General features: G+C 41.7%; 1 protein-coding gene across 2 annotated transcripts in view; it reads right to left on the bottom strand.

The window, feature by feature from the left end:
* The window catches only part of ELP4 (elongator acetyltransferase complex subunit 4), a 389,970-nt gene that overhangs the window by 327,468 nt on the left and 43,215 nt on the right, over positions 1-19,287 (bottom strand). For both annotated transcript variants that reach the window (XM_056526644.1, XM_056526645.1), the window contains exon 3: positions 11,224-11,345. In XM_056526644.1, coding sequence (XP_056382619.1) covers positions 11,224-11,345 — 122 coding nt within the window. The remainder of the gene's footprint in view (positions 1-11,223; positions 11,346-19,287) is intronic.

The following is a 19,287-nucleotide window of genomic DNA, read 5'->3' on the forward strand; positions in this document are numbered from 1 at the left end:
TGCGCAGATCACCTTCCTTTTGCCGTCTTTCAGACGATCTACAGTGGAGTAATGCGCGTGCACAAACATTCTGCTCACATCCGCAGATCCCTGTAGAGGTGAGAAGACGCCTCCAGAGCGAGTGATGAGCACACTCAGTCCGGACACAGTGCCCTCCCCCAGGAATCTGTAGATTTGTGGAACAAATAGGACATAATACTCATTGTCAAATGAAATCAAACGCAACAGACATTTATAAATAATGGCTAAATTGATCTATTGATTTATTATTAATAATACAACTGTGGAGTCCCCATTGATATTTCTCTTCCGATTGGTCCAATTCCAACAAAGTGATGTTAGTGCCTATAAAAAAGTAGAAAAAATCCATAAAAACCTTTTATATTAAAAACAACACCTAATCAGTTACATAATATTTCAGGAGATATATTCTATTAATTACTGTCTCGCAACAAGATGTAACTAAAATAAATGAAAAAATGGAGAGAGAAAAAAAAGAGAAAAGGAAGAAAAAAGAAAACAAATGAAAAGAGAATAAAAAGAAGAAAGTAGAAGAAAAAAAAGAAAAGAACCAGAAAAAAACTGAGAAAAAAAATGCATAAAACAAAAGGAGAAAAAGAATTGAAAATTATAGTGAAGAAGGAGGGGAAATAGTGCAGTGAGAAGGGGGGGGGGGAGGTGAAAAAGAAAGGGGGAAAGGGGAAGGGAAGTGCAGTGGGAAGGGGGAGGGAGAGGCGAAAAAAAAATAAGGAAAACGGGAGAGAAATAAAAGAAAAAGAAATAAAAAAGAGTGGGTAAGAAAAAGGAAAAAAAATTAAAGGGGTACTCCGGTGCTTACACATCTTATCCCCTATCCAAAGGATAGGGGATAAGATGCGTGATCGCGGGAGTCCCGCAGCTGGGGATGCCCGGGATCATGCACGCAGCACCCCGTTTATAATCAGTCCCCGGAGCGTGTTCGCTCCGGGTCTGATTAAGGTCGAAAGCAGGGCCGGCAGCATGTGACGTCACGCCCCCGCCCCCCGTGTGACGTCATGCTTCGCCCCTCAATGCAAGCCTACGGGAGGGGGCGTGATAGCTATCATGCCCCCTCCCGTAGGCTTGCATTGAGGGGTGGAGCGAACACGCTCCGGGGACTGATTACAAACGGGGTGCCGCGTGCATGATCGCGGGCGTCCCCAGCTGCGGATAGGGGATAAGATGTGTAAGCACCGGAGTACCCCTTTAAATCAGACGGTTTTAAATTAAAATCAACATTCAACCCATGAGGGGACAAGGTGTTTAGTGTGTGGATCCATTTCAATTATTTTTATTTCAAGATTTTTCCTCGTCTAAGTGGGGACATGATCAATAATTCGGAACCTTAGTTGACTGATATGTCCCACTTCCAAAAAATGCTTTGTAATGGTGAGATCAGTTTTCCCTGTCCTAATAGAAGATATATGACCATTCAGGCGTATTCTACCTTCATTTGTGGTTTCGCCCACATAGTAAAGTCCACATGGACAATGAAGCAAGTATACAACATACGATGATCTACAAGTATATCTATTTTTGATGGTAAATTTTTGTCCTGTGTGGGGATGGGCAAATGAATCTCCTTTTATTATACTGTTGCAGTGGCTGCATCCAAGGCATGGGAAATTACCCTTCCTCGAACCCAGCCACTCACCAGTACTTCCTGTTTTTTTTCTTCATGCTACCCACATCTTATTTCACCAACACTTCCTTCAAGTTTCGTCCACTTCTATACGTCATCATTGGGGGACCGACAAGATTAGAATTTATTTTCAGCCATTTTTTTCTCAAGATGTTTGCAATCTGTTTGCTACATGTCGAAACAAAAGGGATTCAAGTCCTCCCTTGGTGTAATGGCCAATTTCTCTCTATGTTGTTGTAGCAACCTATGGGGGTACCCTCTCTTACGGAATTGAATACACATTTCATCGAGCTTACCTTCCAAATCCTCTGTGGGTGAAACAATCCGTTTTACCCTCAGCATTTGGCTCCATGGGAGGGACTTAATCATTGGTTTAGGATGAAAACGGTCATAAAAAAGCAGATTATTTCTGTCTGTCTCCTTGATATAGAGGTCAGTTACCAATTTTGTGCCACACAGATGTACTGTGGTGTCAAGAAATTGTAAGGACTGTGTAGAAATCACCATAGTAAATTTCAATTGTGGGTATATGTCATTAAGCTCCTTGAAAAAAAATCATTACATTTTGGTGTTGTTTGACATTATAAATTTATACACCTCCATTGATCACGATAGGGATATTTTTGGTATGGAAAAATTCTTGAGAAATACGGTGCGTGTTCCCTTGTCCTGGACCTTTTGGGGGTCATCCTCAGACAGAATTATTTTCTGTTTGGGGATGACTTCTATGTCCAGGACAGTGGAACCGCCATGGGCTCAAACGTAGCACCCACCTAATAATATTTATATGACCGAGGTGGAGGTTTCTTACATCTATCCCACTCCTCTGTTCCAATATGTATGAACATGGTATAGGTATATTGAGGATACCATTGTGTTGTGGACAGGGACGAGGGATAAATTAAATGATTTTTTCAGGGAGCTTAATGACATATACCTGGAATTGAAATGTACTATGGTGAGTTCTACAGAGTCCTTACAATTTCTTGACACCACAGTACATCTGCGTGGCACAAAATTAATAATTGACTTCTATATCAAGGAGACAGTTTTCATCCTAAACCAATGATTAAGTCCCTCCCATGAAGCCAAATGCTGAGGATGAAATGGATTGTTTCACCCCCAGAGGATTTGGAAGGTAGGCTCGATGAAATGTGTACTAAATTCAGTAAGAGAGATTACCCCCATAGGTTGCTACAACAACACAGAGAAATTGTCCATTACACAAAGGGAGGACTTGCTAGTATCACGCGGTAAAGAGGAAAATTATAGAATCCCTTTTGTTTTGACCTACACTACATGTAGCAAACAGATTGCAAACATCTTGAGAAATAAATTGGGCGATTGTGCAAAAAACTTCTAAAATTATTGGTCCCCCAATGATGGCATATAGAAGGTGACAAAACTTGAAGGATGTGTTGGTGAAATCAGATGTGGGTAGCATGAAGAAAACAACAGGAAGTACATGTGAGTGGCTGGGTCCGAGGAGGGTAATTTCTCATGCCTTGGATGCAGCCACTGCAACAGAATGATAAAAGGAGATTCATTTGCCCATCCCCACACAGGACAAATATTTACCATCAAAAATAGATATACTTGTAGATCATCGTATGTTGTATACTTGCTTTGTTGTCCATGTGGATTTTACTATGTTAGCAAAACCACAAATGAATGTAGAATATGCCTGAATTCTCCCCCCTTCCCTTTCCCCTTTCCACCCCCCCCCCCCCCCTTCTTCACTATAATTTGCAATTCTTTTTCTCCTTTCTTTTTTATGCATTTTTTTCTCTTAAATTTTTCTCTTTTTTTGGGGGTTTCTTTCTCCTCTTTTTTCTTGTTTATTTTTTCTCCTTTATTCTTTTCATCATTTTTCATTTGTTTTCTTTTTTTCTCTCTTTTTTCTCTCTTTTTTCATTTATTTTAGTTACATCTTGTTGTGAGACAGTAATTAATAGAATATATCACATTAAATATTGTTATGTAACCGATTAGGTGTTGTTTTTAATATAAAAGGTTTTTATGGATTTTTTTCTACTTTTTTTTATAAGCATTAACATCACTTTGTTGGAATTGGACCAATCGGAAGAGAAATATCAATGGGGACTCCCACAGCTGTATTATTAATAATAAATCAACAGTTCAATTTAGCCGTTATTTATAAATGTCTGCTGAGTTTGATACAATGAGCATTATGTCCTTTTTTGTTCCACAAATCTACAGATTCCTGGGGTGGGGGGCACTGTGTCCGGACTGAGTGTACGCTCAAATGCGGGTTACCTGCACGTTCGCATCGCTCGCTCGCTCTGGTGTCTCCTCATTTTTACAGAGATCTGCAGATGTGAGCAGAATGTTTGCGCAAGCGCATTACTCCATTGTAGAGGTAGGAGATCTGCATATGTATTAGGATGACGTATACTAACCTTGACACAGCCGCAGATGAATTGTTTACAAACAGCGGACCCACGAGATGCTGCGAAGTGATCTGATTGGCTACACAGCCTAGATCGGTAACTGTGTTTTCACATGTGGACTCCCCATTTTCTTAGTCAGATTGGCCAATGTTATGCACTTTATATAATAGCGTATATAGCACTTTTGATATGTGTTTACAATATGTCTGACATATGCATATCACATGATCATTGTTTTTAGTCTATCATGAATTGTGGGCTGTTCCACTGACTAATATGTAATGTATATCACCTGTATTTGCACCAATCATGTTTATCCTATGTATATAAAAGATTGTTTCATGATTGTATTTGTCATGCTTGAAAAAGGCTACTAAGGCGAAATGTTTCATGTGTGTTCCTGAGCACAATAAAGATTTAAGCCTGCATTATACCGGACCTCGTAACTGGAGCTGTATCTTTGGTCGGGAAAAAAAAAAATATATGTATGTATGTATATATATGTGTGTGTGTGTGTGTGTATCTCACTATCTCTCCATAAGATACGGTAACCTCTTAGTAATATGCTGATAAGGTGGTTGTCTCATGATAACAATCTCTTTTCATATGCCCAATTAATTTAAATAGCCAGTATGTAAAAATACACGTTAGATATGGCTTTTAGGTCTTGCGTATCAGGGAAAGTTAGAGAGCCTGGAAGCAGAGCTGAAAATCAGGCCCTCTTCTAATCAACAAAGTGAGATAGCCCCTTTTTTTCCTGTTTCAGGCCTTTAACATTTATTGCTTATCCGTGTGATACACCATCAATATTAGATCAGCAGGGGTCTGACACCTGGTAGCCCCCACTGATTAAAAGGGCCACAGCAGCCTCTTCCTTGTTTACCAGAAATATCTTTGTATATTTTGTAGTAGCTGTGCTTAGTATCACAGCTCAGCCCCCGTCAGGACTGAGTTGCAGTACCAGAAACCACCACCAATAAAAAGGTATGGCACTATGCTTGCTGAAATTTGATGCGGTTACAGTGTGCGCTGAGGACACTTCAATCAGCTGACCGGTTTAGGTGGCCATTGCCGGGACTGAGACCTCCACTGATCTGATATTAACCGTCTGTGCTAAAGATAGGTTATCTTTATTAAAATTCTGGCAAAAAAAAATATTTAAATGTAAGGAAAAAAGAGATGCCATGAGTAGAGATGAGCGAATTTACAGTAAATTTGATTCGTCACGAACTTCTCGGCTCGGCAGTTGATGACTTATCCTGCATAAATTAGTTCAGCTTTCAGGTGCTCCGGTGGGCTGGAAAAGGTGGATACAGTCCTAGGAAAGAGTCTCCTAGGACTGTATCCACCTTTTCCAGCCCACCGGAGCACCTGAAAGCTGAACTCATTTATGCAGGATAAGTCATCAACTGCCGAGCCGAGAAGTTCGTGATGAATCGAATTTACTGTAAATTCGCTCATCTCTAGCCATGAGGTTTACAAAAATAATAGGACAATAGAAGTTAAATGCATATAAAAATCTACTTCCAACCAACTTGAATTTGTCCTGCTAATGTAACAGAGCAAGATCTCATTATTAGGGAGCCACATCAGACTGGCAAAGGGTTAAACGGTACTGGAATAATGACAGTACCCAGAGGCTGAAACAAGGAACGTGTTTACCACTGTCTTGCCCTAGTGTAAATTCTAAACTTTCATGTCACTTTCTTAAAAAAGAAAGAAACATTAATTGCTTAAAGCAGTACATGCCCTTTTAGCATTCGGGAAGCAAAAGATGACAGATGAAAAATGTATATTTAAAGTGATATTTCACAGAAATGCTAATATTAACAGGAGGGATTACCACAGGTTTTTAACCTAAATAAATATACACATTGGTAATGAAAATATGCCTTTGTAGAAAAGTTGGTCACTATTAATAAAAAGGATACATTCAATAGAATATGTGTTTAAAGGGATTGTCAAGCAATTGACTTTTATTCTATTTTTTTAAATAAATAGACAGACTGGGAGGGGGCAAAAGTATCCACATTTCTCACTGCTGCCTTTCTGTCTGTGCTTGGTCCCTGATACTCACCATTTCCTGGTCTTCTGTTAACACAAAAAATTGTCTGCTCAGCCAATGACGTAGGTCACCAGTGTGGCCAGTGATCGGCTGAGCGGGTGTTCCCTTGTGTCACCAGGAAGAGGTAAGCAGTAAGGACCAGGTACAGTCAAAAAAGCAGCAGTGTGGGAGCACTTTAGGTAGGGAATTTTTTTTTTTACTTTTACAGTCTAATCTAACATAAAAAAGGCCAAACAGGTCATTTAAACGGAATATGAAAGGTACTTAAGGGGATTAGAATACCTGGCTACTTTCTTTTAAAAACAGCCCCCCACGGATCCACGGTTTGTATCGGACAATTGCACCGGTGCGGCGCGGTCGCGGTGCGGCGCGGTCGCGGTGCGCCGAGTCGGGGGGCGGTGGCGGTGATAGGTCTCAGGACCCCCGGACAGGCAGGGGGAGAGAAGCGGATGGCGGTGGCGGTCTATGGCAGCGCAAAAGCCACTGCAGTGCATTGATTTAAAGCGCCCGCTTTAAATCAATGATCTGCAGCGGTGTTGCGGGGGGATAAATAGCCGATAAGTTATACCGGAATATCGTTATAAGTTATCGGCTATCGGCCCTAACCTACACAGATTATCGGTATCGGCCCAAAAAAACACGATATCGGTCGATCCCTAATATATATATATATATATATAAAAATCACAGTCAGCTTATGTCCTGACCGTGAGATCTTGTCTAAATATTGGAAAGTTCTCTCAATGGACCCTGTCCTTAAATTATATCTACCCAACACCCCTTCCATCACGTTCAGAAGGTCCCCCAATCTACGAGACACACTAGTACAGAGCCATTATAGGGCCGATCGAAAACAGATGACCTTTGATGCCAAAAAAACGATGGGGCTGCGGTAAATGTGTGGCCTGCCCCAACATCTGCAACGATGACACATTCCCGAATTCTGACGGCTCCAGGGTATTCAAAATCAGCCACACGATTTCTTGCGATTCCATAGGTATAATTTATCCCGAAAACGAAGAGTTAGAGAACATGTCCTTGGGATTATTGCAGCTAAAGACCAATCGGACCTAACAAAACTTACTACAATACCTCTTCACTTCAAGTTACATCATGATAGCAATCCAGATGGCCTTCGGGTAAGAGGAATAGATAATTATTGGTCAAAAAGTGGGCAATTGGAAAATTCAGCTTGCCCAATTAGAGATTCAACACGACTACACCTAAATGAAAGGGTCCCCATACAGTATATCCCAGGAGATTGCAACCGTATGGCTATACAGTCTGCATGCATACATCAGTATTTGCCTGGGCCATTTCATAGCCATAATCCCGTAAAACATTAGGTGACCACTACAAATCGTTTTAGCCCTGTGTATTCTGTTGCCGTCATCGAATGCCCACTAGACTGATTCATATAAGCTGTGCTAACCATTAATTTAGTCTGAACGCTTTATCTGAATTGCTTTATCTATTTTAGTTATCTACTTTTTTGTTTAATCCTCACTTTTTTCTATTTTTGGATGACATTTTGGTGGCTGGAGAACCATTTACCAGGTTTTCATAGAGTTATGGTCTCAACATACAATGGTCGTCCTGGAACCAATTAATATCATAACTTGAAGGACCACTGTACTGGTAAATGATTTGTAACTTACCTTAGTTTAAAAGAGAGTGGCCAGAATGGAAACAGCAATATTTCAGGATTAATATAAATACAGATAGTAAAATGTGAATTTTAAAAAATAAAAAAAAATCCCCAAGAAAATATGGTAGACATAAAAACTTTGAACAATAGGTTATTTTCTGATGCCACATTCCCTTTAAAGTTACAGCCAATCAATTATCGCTGCCCCACCCTATAGTGGGCTTGAGTTTGTACACCGCCTGTAAAATGCATGCTGCTTCACATGCAGAGTCTGCAGCATCTCGTGTGTCCTTCCTCAGTTCTCATCACTATAGCCTCTGGACTATTTGTGTGATGCTGGAGACATCATGGGTCATGTAGTTCTGAAAGCTACTGGCTGCAGGCCATTTAGCGTTTATGATGCGATGAATGTCTGTTTTAATAATATAGAATAGTGTATATATATATATATATATATATATATATATATATATATATATATATATATATATATATATATATATACACAGTGGTCCCTCAACATACGATGGTAATCCGTTCCAAACGGACCATCGTTTGTTGAAACCATCGCGTGTTGAGGGATCTGTGCAATGTAAAGTATAGGACAGTGGTCTACAACCTGCGGACCTCCAGATGTTGCAAAACTACAACACCCAGCATGCCCGGACAGCCGTTGGCTGTCCGGGCATGCTGGGAGTTGTAGTTTTGCCACATCTGGAGGTTCGCAGGTTGTAGACCACTGTTAGAGGAAGTTGTACTCACGTGTCCCCGCCCCGAGGACAGGTAAGAGACATCACCGGAGCTCACGGGGCACCGTAAACGGCTATCCGGCGGCAGCTGAAGCAGCCTGCGCTGCCGGATAGCCGTTTATGCGATGGCCCCGACATACAAAAGCATCGTATGTTGATGCTGCCTTCAGCATGCGATGGCCTCTGTGAGAAAATCGCATGTTGAAATTATCGTATATATACACATAGATGTATGTAAATATAGATGCCTTGATGTGGGTGAAGGGATTTCATATGTCTGTTTCTCTTTAAAGCAGCATTATTATTATAAAAATGAATAAACCTAATTTACAAAAAAAAAAAAAAAAAAAAAATGACAGGCTATGCACAGTATGTTCACATTCTTCAGATCCGGGGCTGATGTTATGGTGCAGCAGTAGATTCATTCCAGCACCTAGTGACAGCCAGGACAGATCCTCAGGAAGAGAGTAAAGAATTCTGCCTGTACTTTCAATCTGATCGTCTAGAAAAACACTAGGCACGACATTCTTTTTCTCTCTCTCTTGTGAGGTCTTTCATTGTTGCACTTCATAGCTGATTTTCTGAGAGAGCTGGGAGTACAAAAGGCATGAATATGTTTTCAAAGGATGATGGATAAATTGCTGGGTGGTATATAATATACCCTATGCTGTTGATGGGGCTTTTTATCTTTTACTTGTCTTTTCGTTACAAGTGTTTTTTTTTACTATAATTACGGCCTGAAAGAATGTCTTTTCCTCTTCCAAGTATAAGCAATATTTGTCTTGCTTATAGGTTCAGGATCCTCCCAATTACATATCATAAAATGAAAGCAGGACAATTATAGCATTTCGTTGCCAGTTATTAAAGACATTACCGACACCATTGTTTTGGTCACTGCCTTGTTACAGTGTTTAGTACGCTAGCGGGCTGCTGTGATGTGTGCGGGACAATGTAATGTTATACAGCTGGACGTCCATAGAATCCTTAATAGACTATTCTGAGAAGAAACTCCCAGATGTCACAGGATCGCTACTTCTGATGTAGCAGAGTGGAGATTGTTTCTACAGCAGAGTAGAATTTATAACAATAACAGTATGTGACAGATTCATCAACAGGACAGACGTATTACATCCTAGTATAAATGCTCCTAGTCACCAATGCAACACATCTGTCTATAGCCAGAGCAACATCAATAACTTGAAGCAAAAGCAGGCTGTCCTATTGTAATAATAATACCAGTCACTGCGGCAAAGCTTCTGGTAGAGTTACTAGTAATTATGTAGGACAAGCGTCACCTTGAACAAATACTGTTAGAGGGTTTGTATACTATTTGTCATAAGAACAACATTGTTGTTATTCATCTTAACAAATAGTATTTGTGTATACAGCTCCTATGCAGAATAATGTGCCACCATAGTTACTGATAACACAGGATTCCTGTGTGCAACGTGATCCTGCAGTCACATGTTACTACAGCTGCAACGATCAATAAAATCGATTAAAATTCGATAACGGGATTCGTTGTCGACGAATCCCGTTATCGAATAATCACCCGATTCGTTGTCCGCGGCGGCAGTGAATGAATGAAGCTGACATGTCCCGCATGTAGGCTTCATTCATTCATTCACTGCTGCCGCCCGACATGCCCCCGCTGCTGCTCTACTCCTAGCGCAACTAGCGCAGCGACAGGTCTATTCTTTGCTGCTCATTTCTGTACCCGATAGAGATGAGCAGCAGAGAATAGACATGTCCCGGCGATGCGCTAATTTCGCTAGGAGTAGAGCAGCAGCAGGGACATGTCGGGCGGCGGCGAACGGCCGTCACGCCCCCTCCTATAGACTTGCACTGAGTGGGGCGTGGCCATGACGTCACAAGCCTCCGACGCTGCACCTGACGCTCTAAACAAATGCCGGGTGCAACAGGGAGATCGCGGGGGTCCCAAGCGGCGGGACCACCCCGCTATCAGACATCTTATTCCCTATCCTTTGGATAAAGAATAAGATGTCTAGGGGCGGAGAACCCCTTTAAGATAAATTGTTGTGCAATGGAAAATTACAATGCGGATGACATTAAAGGAGTTGTTCCATTATAAAGTGGTCCTATCGCTAGAAGGTGACTTTGCTTTATGATCAGAGAGTCCAACCCAACCGATCCTGAGAGAGAAGAGGCTGCAGCACTGTTTTAGAGTGGTCTTTCCCGTCACAGCCGTGCACCTGGCCATCTAACCGTTGCACTCCTGTGCGGCAATATTCAATGAATGAAGCTATGCCACAGATCACTGTAGAAAGTGGTTTCTGAAAGCACCACTCTAGCAAAAAAAAAAAAAAAAAACAGTAGAGACCACAGCATTATTTTTGCATGAAACACATTCTCTTAGGCCCCCTTTACATATGTCAGTCATCCAGTGGCGTTTCACTCTGGCACCAGTGGGAAACTGATAACAGAACTGATCCCGTTCATTTGAATTGGACAGTTCACATTCATCTGGCTCCTTAAGTTGGACACCGGACAGTGGAATACGCTGCGTGGGCGCCAGACAGGGGAATACAACTTGCTGCACAATCAATAAATGCCTGATTCTAAACAACTGATGCACTTTTGTCACCAGTTGCAGCTAGTTTATGCTGGGTTCACTGAGCCGGATGCTGGACATATGTGAATCCAGCCTATGACTGATTATGACTGATTACCTTAAAGATTTTCTGTGGAATATCAATGGCAGAGGCAATAAAGACTTCATGTCCGCTGATAACACCTTCCGCTAGGAAATATCTGAGCAAAAGATTGGAGTAGGTACTGTAGGTATCCTCCTCTGTGAATAGAAAACATGAATTACTTAAAATTTAAATGATAGAATCTGTACATAAATTACATTAAACTACTAAAAGGGGTGCCCAGCCTATTTCTTTTCAGAAATTACGCAGAATTGTAAAAATAAAAAAAGATTTAAAAAAAGTCATACTCCCCTGACTGATCCCACTATTACGGTTATGACACCAAAGACTACCCCCCCCCCCCCCAATTCTGGGGGACATGAAAGTGCAAAAAATCCCATTAAAGAGTACCTGTGGGCAATGAAATAGCATTATCATTATATAGCTGATCACACACCTTTTTACAGTTTCTTGATACGCCCTTCAGTTCCCAAGATATCAGGGTTTAGAGTTTGTCTGACAATTCTGAGAATCAGTCAGATGGGCATAAACTTAATGTCAATTAATGGGAGTGACTATCAGGTAATGGTGAGGTGATTATACAGTCAGGGGGTGTATACTAGGCATAGACGCCCCTCAATGTACAACAATTCTTCACACTGACTGTATAATCCCGCCCATTACCTGATATTCAGTCCCATTATTAAAATTAAAGAGTACCTCTCACAAAACAATATTTTCTAAACTAGCTCAGATGATAGTCCCTAACATCTCCTAACATCCCTATAACCCTTAAAAATGTTTTCCAAGCTTTAAAAAGCTCTGCTTCTTACCTATTATCTTGCTCACATAATGCAAGCACCGGGCTGGAGAAAGTGGGCGTTCCTCAGCAGGAGCGACATTACTGAAGCCTGCTAGGGGACCACATCCGCCCTCTTCGCAAGCCTCAATTTGTATTCAGCACTGCACTCTGCATCCAGCGCTGCACTGAGCCTCGGCCGGCAGGTGCTCCTTCACAGGGGATGGAGCCTAGTGATGTGGCTATGTACAGGAGCGAGCCAGGCACAGCGCTCGCTCCCGCCTGTCTGATTGTCAGGCAGGGAGCTGCGATGTGCTCGTCAGTTTCCTTGCTGCACAAAGAGTTCAGACTCATGCCAGGCCAGCACGAGTCCAAACTCTATAAGAGACTTGCGGCCGGGACATGAAGGGAGACCCCTAGTGGTCATTTTTTCAAAATTAAAATACACAAAAAAGAATTAAATACATGAAATTAGAAAGTTGTTTGGAATACAGTAATATACAAAATATCAAAAGTTTTTTTGTTGACAGGTACGCTAAGTAAATGCCCATGAGACTCAGTTCCTGAATTGTCAGACAAAATATAAACCCACATATCTAAGGAAAAAGAGGGAATATCAAGAAACTGTAAAAAGGTGCATGATTAGGGCAGCCTAGTTATATTACAATATAATCTCAATTTTTGCAGAACTGGCCACAGGTCCTCTTTAAAGGAGTAGTGCAGTGCTGAAAAACTTATCCCCTATCCTAAGGATAGCAGATAAGATTCTGATAGCGGGGGTCCGACCACTGGGGTCCCCCATGATCTCCTGTACGGGGCCCCAGCAGCCTGCAGGAAAGGGGCGTGTTGACCACCGCACGTAGCCGTGGCTGACACGCCCCCTCAATACAACTCTATGACAGAGCCGGGGCGCTGCCTTCAGCAATCTCCGGCTCTGCCATAGATTTGTATTGAGGGGGCATGTTGGCCGCCGCTTCGTGCGGTGGTCAACACCCGCTATCTGGCCAGCATGCCGGGGCCCCGTACAGGAGATTGCGGGGGGGGCCCATTGGTCAGACCCCCGTGATCTGAAACTTATCCCCTATCCTTAGGATAGGGGATAAGTTTTTCAGCACTGGACTACCCTTTTTAGACTGATTTGCACATACTGAGAAGATTACTGTAAGACTACTCAGGACTACAATAAAAATTTCAAGCAACTTTTTTTTCCCCAGCTCACCATATATTATACATGGTAGCCATTTGCTTTGAGAAGGTCACAATATACAAAACCACTTTTCAATGAAATTAGGGTAGTCTACTCAAAAGATAATTTAATAATCAGAGATGGGATCCAAAAGTTTTATATTTATCAGATTTTTCACACCACCATCATCATCACACATTAGAGTAATGCATTATAAGTAAGGAGAAGAGCAGCGACTTCAACAGTGCATGCACAAGTCACCTGCTGAGAAGCCACCTTACCCTTCCATGATGCAAGCTGAATTATAGTGACAATCTGTTTGCAAAGCTCCTGTCAACAGCAATAAAAAGTGGTGCCCAATTCTCCAAAAGCAATTACACGTGTAAAATGCAATATACATTTAACAGTAAAAAGGTGTTACTGACTGAATTCTAAATAACCAGAGATTTCACAGATGCAAACATTTGCATACATTCAATTCCACTTGAAAAGTCCCCCATAAATAATAGTAAATATACTTATTTATATATGCATACAGTAAATACAGCAACCCTTCATCCACAAATATATTTCATTCTTAGTGTCCTACAATTCCAGTAATCCAGATAAGGTGATACCATAAAACTGACCAAAATCTACCTAATAATTAGAGGTACACGATTTATTGATCAAGAAGAACTGTAGTGTCCGCTTACCGCCAAAGGCCGATCGCCCACACACCTGTGCTCAACGGACCTGCCGGTCCTGCCCCAGCTCCAACAAAACAGCAGAAGTACAAAGTTGTCCGGCACCAGGTATGTTTAAGATCGCTTGTTTATTCATGCCATAGCAAGGAAACACATATACAGGATAGATAGAATAAACTGACGCGTTTTGCTCTCTCGAGCTTAAACGTAGACTACGTTTAAGTAAACTTTTGCAAAGGGTCCAGCTCCAGACCTGCCTCCCGTGTGTGTCCAGCTGTCCGCTACTTTACACCTGACCCCCAAGTGTGTCTGGCATCCGCTACCTCCCACATGACTCCTGTGTATGTATGTAATATTCTATGAAATAAACATTAAAAAGAACTAGCCCGGTCCCCCCCATAGGTCTGCCGCAGCAGTCCTGGTAACTTTTGTGCTTTCTTCTCCCGAGACAAGCAGCTGGCTGGGGGTCCTTACCGCTCAGCCAGTCACTGGGAGCAGTGGTGTCCTGTCCCAGCCAGTGAGTGGAAAGGTCCCGCAGCCAGCTGCTTGTTTAGAGACAAGAAAGATGGTACACGAAATGGGAGATGGGGTTGTGAAATGGGGGTGGGATATGAAATGCAGGAGGTGGGACATGAAATGGGTGGAATGGCACATAAAAGGGAAAAATGGGACATGAAATGGGGAGGGGGTGGGCATAAAATAGAGGTGTGGAAATGGTCAGGAAATGGGGGGGGGGGGCTGAACCTGAAATTGAGGGGGGGGGGGGACTTCCTCATTTGCATATCTTATTGCAATCGCATATCAAAATCACAATATTATCAAAATATGATATTTTCCCAAAATCGTGAAGTCCTTCTAATTGGCCATATTTTTAGATTATTGCGGGGGCTATAGCCTGAAAATGGGTCTGTTTTAAGAAGAGATGTTTTATGGGACATGTACTTCCCTAATTATGTACAAAATCATTTAAGCACTAAATTCAAATAGGAAAACACTGTATCTCTTTCTCCTGACTTTTGATTCAGCCACTCTCCAGGAACGGAATTATTCTTTTAATAAAGATGCAAAAAAAAAAAAAAAGGACCAAGATAGAACAGGCAAACATTGGAGGCCTGGTGTAATTTTGTAGGCATTATCAGCGATCGGGAAACAATCATTTTAGTTCCTATAGAATCAGTGGGACAGCCCGGTCCTGCAGATGGCGCTGCACTCGCCCTTGTGGTTTGCAAGAGCCACACAAACTAAATGCTTTGACAGTAAGAATGCACTTCCCATTATTATGTGCACTGGGGTGAGATCACATGCATTAAAAAAAAAAATTTAACTTTGCAGCTTCACACTGGTGATAATTCTATACATATATATGAATGAGAACAGGTATGACACCCTATTAAACAGTGCTTGTTTAAAGATTGCGCTTAACGCTTTCTTTTCACAAGAGAAACCAATCTTTTTTTTTTTTTTTTTAAACCCCAATTACCACATTTTATAAACAGCGAGATGACGCCAACTGAATGTCAGCCACTAAACCGGAGCTAATCTTGGGGCAGAGAAAGGACTCATTTTTAACAACAAATAAACCAAAACAATCCCACCCCATTAAAGGACATTTGCAGTGGAAAACACTTATCCCCTATCCACAGGCGTGCCTCCCCGCCTCTCCCATAGAACTGTACGGGGACGGGGCGGGGAGGGGGCGTAACCGTCGAGCTCTCAGGTCAACGCTACACGCATTAGTGCTCACACTGAGCGCTAATGCAGTGCCCCTATTTAGGAGATTGCAGGGGTACCAGTGGTCGGACCCCCGCGATCAAACACTTATCCCCTATCCTGTGAATAGGGGATAAGTGTTTTCCGCTGCAGTTGTCCTTTAAGTTCTCAGTAATCTATTTATTACTTTAACAATCATTTGTGTATAAGGGTAAGTTCACACAGTTGCTAGGCTCCATCCTGTTTAGGGTCTGTTTGGCACCTAAAAAAACAAAAACAAAAGTCAAACAAATCCTTTTTACAACGGACACTACAGAGTCCCGCCAGATCACATTAACTTGAATGGGGTCCGTTCCGTGTCCGGTATTTTACAGAAGTTAAGCAGAGTAAAAAAAAAACATAGGATATGCAGTATTTTTTTTCTCCATTCAACTCCTGCCATTAACCGGGTTAAGCAACAGAGCTCCTGCAGAAGGGTGCGTTCACACTGCGGAATCTCCGCTCGCTGAATTCAACGAGCAGAGATTCTGTCTGACGGCCGCCGCCAAAAATACTTCGGCGCTAGGGCCACGGGGCACTGAGCCGTCACCATTGACAGCTATGCAGTGCTCACGGAATCCGCTGAAAGAATGTTTTTTCTTTGTGCGGAACAAAGAAACAAAGAAAATTCCGCAGTGACCCATTCGCGGAGACCCATTCACACTAATGTTAAGTTCACATTGCGGAATTCCCCTCGCGGAATTCCGTGGGAATTCCGTAGTGTGAACGTACCCTAAAGGTGCTATTTATGAAGAACGAAAAGCATTGGGAAGTTTTTGACAAAGGCCATGCTCACATAGCAAAATTCTTGCTGAATGAAGTTTTTATTTTTAACTAAGGCCATGTTCACATGGCAAAGCTTGCAGAATTCCACTGAAATTGTGGCAGAATTCTATGTTCTCTAAACACTGAACTTGATGGGGCTTGAATTTCGGCAGTATTCTAAGGGATTTTGTCTGCAATTCCGCAAAGTTTAAAGATGAATAACAGGTGAAAAGGTCTTTCCCGTTTTCTGTTGTCCCTTCAGATATCGCTGACTAGGCAATCACAGTCTCCTTGTGCGTTTTGCTGAACCTTTCCAGTGGCTTTGCCATTAGAGGAAGCTGGTACTGCAGGGGAGGGGCTAATGTCACTTTTCACAATTTTGCCCGAATTCATTTGATTAGTTGCTGATCACTAAACCAAAATTCATGTATAATATAATATATATATATATATATATATATATATATATATATATATATATAGATAGATTTACACACACATACATATACACTTAATTATTCCTGATTTTCCCCAGCATGTACATTCACATTAATGACTTCAGATTAATATGCATAAAGTTCTAAGCGCCAGGGGGCTGCAGATCGTTTTTGTTTTAGCCTAGGAATAAAAGACCGCAATATAAAGCAATCGAACTGTCAAAGTCTAACCTGAACACCTCCCACAATCCTCTCCTCCACTCTAAGGATTATATGTCTGAAGGAAGCTTAAAAACAATGCATCTTGGATTGTTAAAGTCAATGCATCTGCAAGAATCCTTCAGTTCTTCAATTTGTCACATAGAAAATAGCTTTTTATTGATTAATTTCTAGGTCACTAAACTTTAGCTTTTTTAAAAAAAGATCTAAAGTGCAGACATGAGGGCCCTCGCCAATATTGCCTATTGTATGTGGGCTTCAATAGCGTGCCGCCATTCAAACGCAGCCGCTAAACAAGAAACCCGGGAAAGGAGACACAGACAACAAGGCAGCAAAGTGTTCTTTATTAACCCAGTAGCTGCGATAGAGGTCAGTGCAACCAAACTGCCAGGAAAACACAGATAGGAATATTACATTAAAGGGACTTTTCTGGATCACTGTCTCTGGCTCTGCACCTAAAGTAAGGAATTGGATCTTAATAGGATACATAGTATAAAGGTGGATGTATAGCTATATAGGGAGTAAATGAGCATGCATTGCTATACTTAGTACATAACTACTGTACAGCGCTCCCTCAAGTTACAATATTAATTGGTTCCAGGACGACCATTGTATGTTGAAACCATTGTATGTTGAGACGAGAACTCTATGGAAACCAGGTAATTGGTTCTGAAGGCACCAAAATGTCATCCAAAAATAAAAAAAAGTGAGGATTAAAGAAAAATAAGTAGATAATTAATATGGATAAAGCAAATTACATATAAAAGTAAGAAAGATCTGCTGGGAGCTGTAAATCACTGTCTATGTCAGTGTTTTCCAAGCAGGGTGCCTCCAGCTGTTGCAAAACTACTACTCCCAGCATGCCCGGACAGCCAAAGGCTGTCGGGGCATGCTGGGAGTTGTAGTTTTGCAACAGCTGGGGGCACCCTGTTTGGGAAACACTGGTCTATTTAGAGGACAGGAGCTTCTTTAGGGTCCTGTACAGTACACAAAATGTCCTAAAAAAGTAATGGAGTCGCCTTCACCTGGTGTCCAAAGGAGCAGGTAACCCTGGTACAGGTAAAGAGTACAGAACATGTAATACCTCCCTGTACTGTAGGGGGCGCTACCAGACACCAGTCAGTGCATACGCTTCAGTAATACAGGGGTTTTACCAGTGAATGCCCATTTTGATTGGTCGGTTCTTCCAGCCATTGACAGGTATCACAGATCTGGACTGTCTGTACATTGTATGTTGAGTCTGGTTTCAACTTACGATGGTCCAGAAAAGACCATTGTATGTTGAAACTATTGTATGTTGAGGCCATCGTAAGTTGAGGGATCACTGTACTTTAAAGCTCACTTTTCAGGTGTCTGAGGTCTCTCCTTTTTACTCTAGGAATGTTACAAAAGTATACTGCTGATCCATTGCCACAATATGGTACTTGTCCCTGCTTCCTCCACGGTAACCTAAATCCTAAAAAAAATTAGTACAGAAACAGTATGGCTGATTTTCTAACATTATATACAATCTCTGCCACCAAATGTCTCCACTGTTTTGGACACATAACTGACCAGCAATATATGAGCAGCAGGGTAATTTGTTTCATCCTAGCTCAGCTGCAATCATACATTTTAAATCTTTAAAGGGGTACTCCGGTGGAAAACTTTTTTTATTTTATTTTTTTATCTACTGGTGCCAGAAAGTTAAACAGATTTGTAAATGACTTATTAAACATTCTTAATCCTTTCAGTACTTATTAGCGGCTAGTAGAGATGAGCAAAGTTACAGTGATTTGATTCGTCACGAACCTCACGGCTCGGCAGTTGCTGACTTTAGCCTGCATAAATTAGTTCAGCTTTCAGGTGCTCCGGTGGTCTGGAAAAGGTGGATACAGTCCTAGGAGAGAGTCTCCAGCCCACCGTAGCACCTGAAAGCTCAACTAATTTATGCAGGCTAAAGTCATCAACTGCCGAGCCGCAAGGTTCGTGACAAATCGAATTGCTGTAACTTTGCTCATCTCTAGCGGCTATATACTACAGAGGAAATTCTTTTCTTTTTGGATCTTTTCTTTTCTGTCACAACCACAGTGCTCTCTGCTGACACCTCTGTCCATTTTAGGAACTGTCCAGAACAGCATATGTTTGTTATGGGGATTTTGTCCTGACATGGATTGAGGTGTCAGCAGAGAGCACTATGGTCGTGACAGAAAAGAAATCCAAAAAGAAAATAATTTCCTCTGTAGTATTCAGCCGCTAAGAAGTACTGGAAGGATTAAG

Source organism: Hyla sarda, chromosome 6 (assembly GCF_029499605.1).
Source record: "Hyla sarda isolate aHylSar1 chromosome 6, aHylSar1.hap1, whole genome shotgun sequence".
In the NCBI taxonomy this organism is placed as follows: Eukaryota; Metazoa; Chordata; class Amphibia; order Anura; family Hylidae; genus Hyla; species Hyla sarda.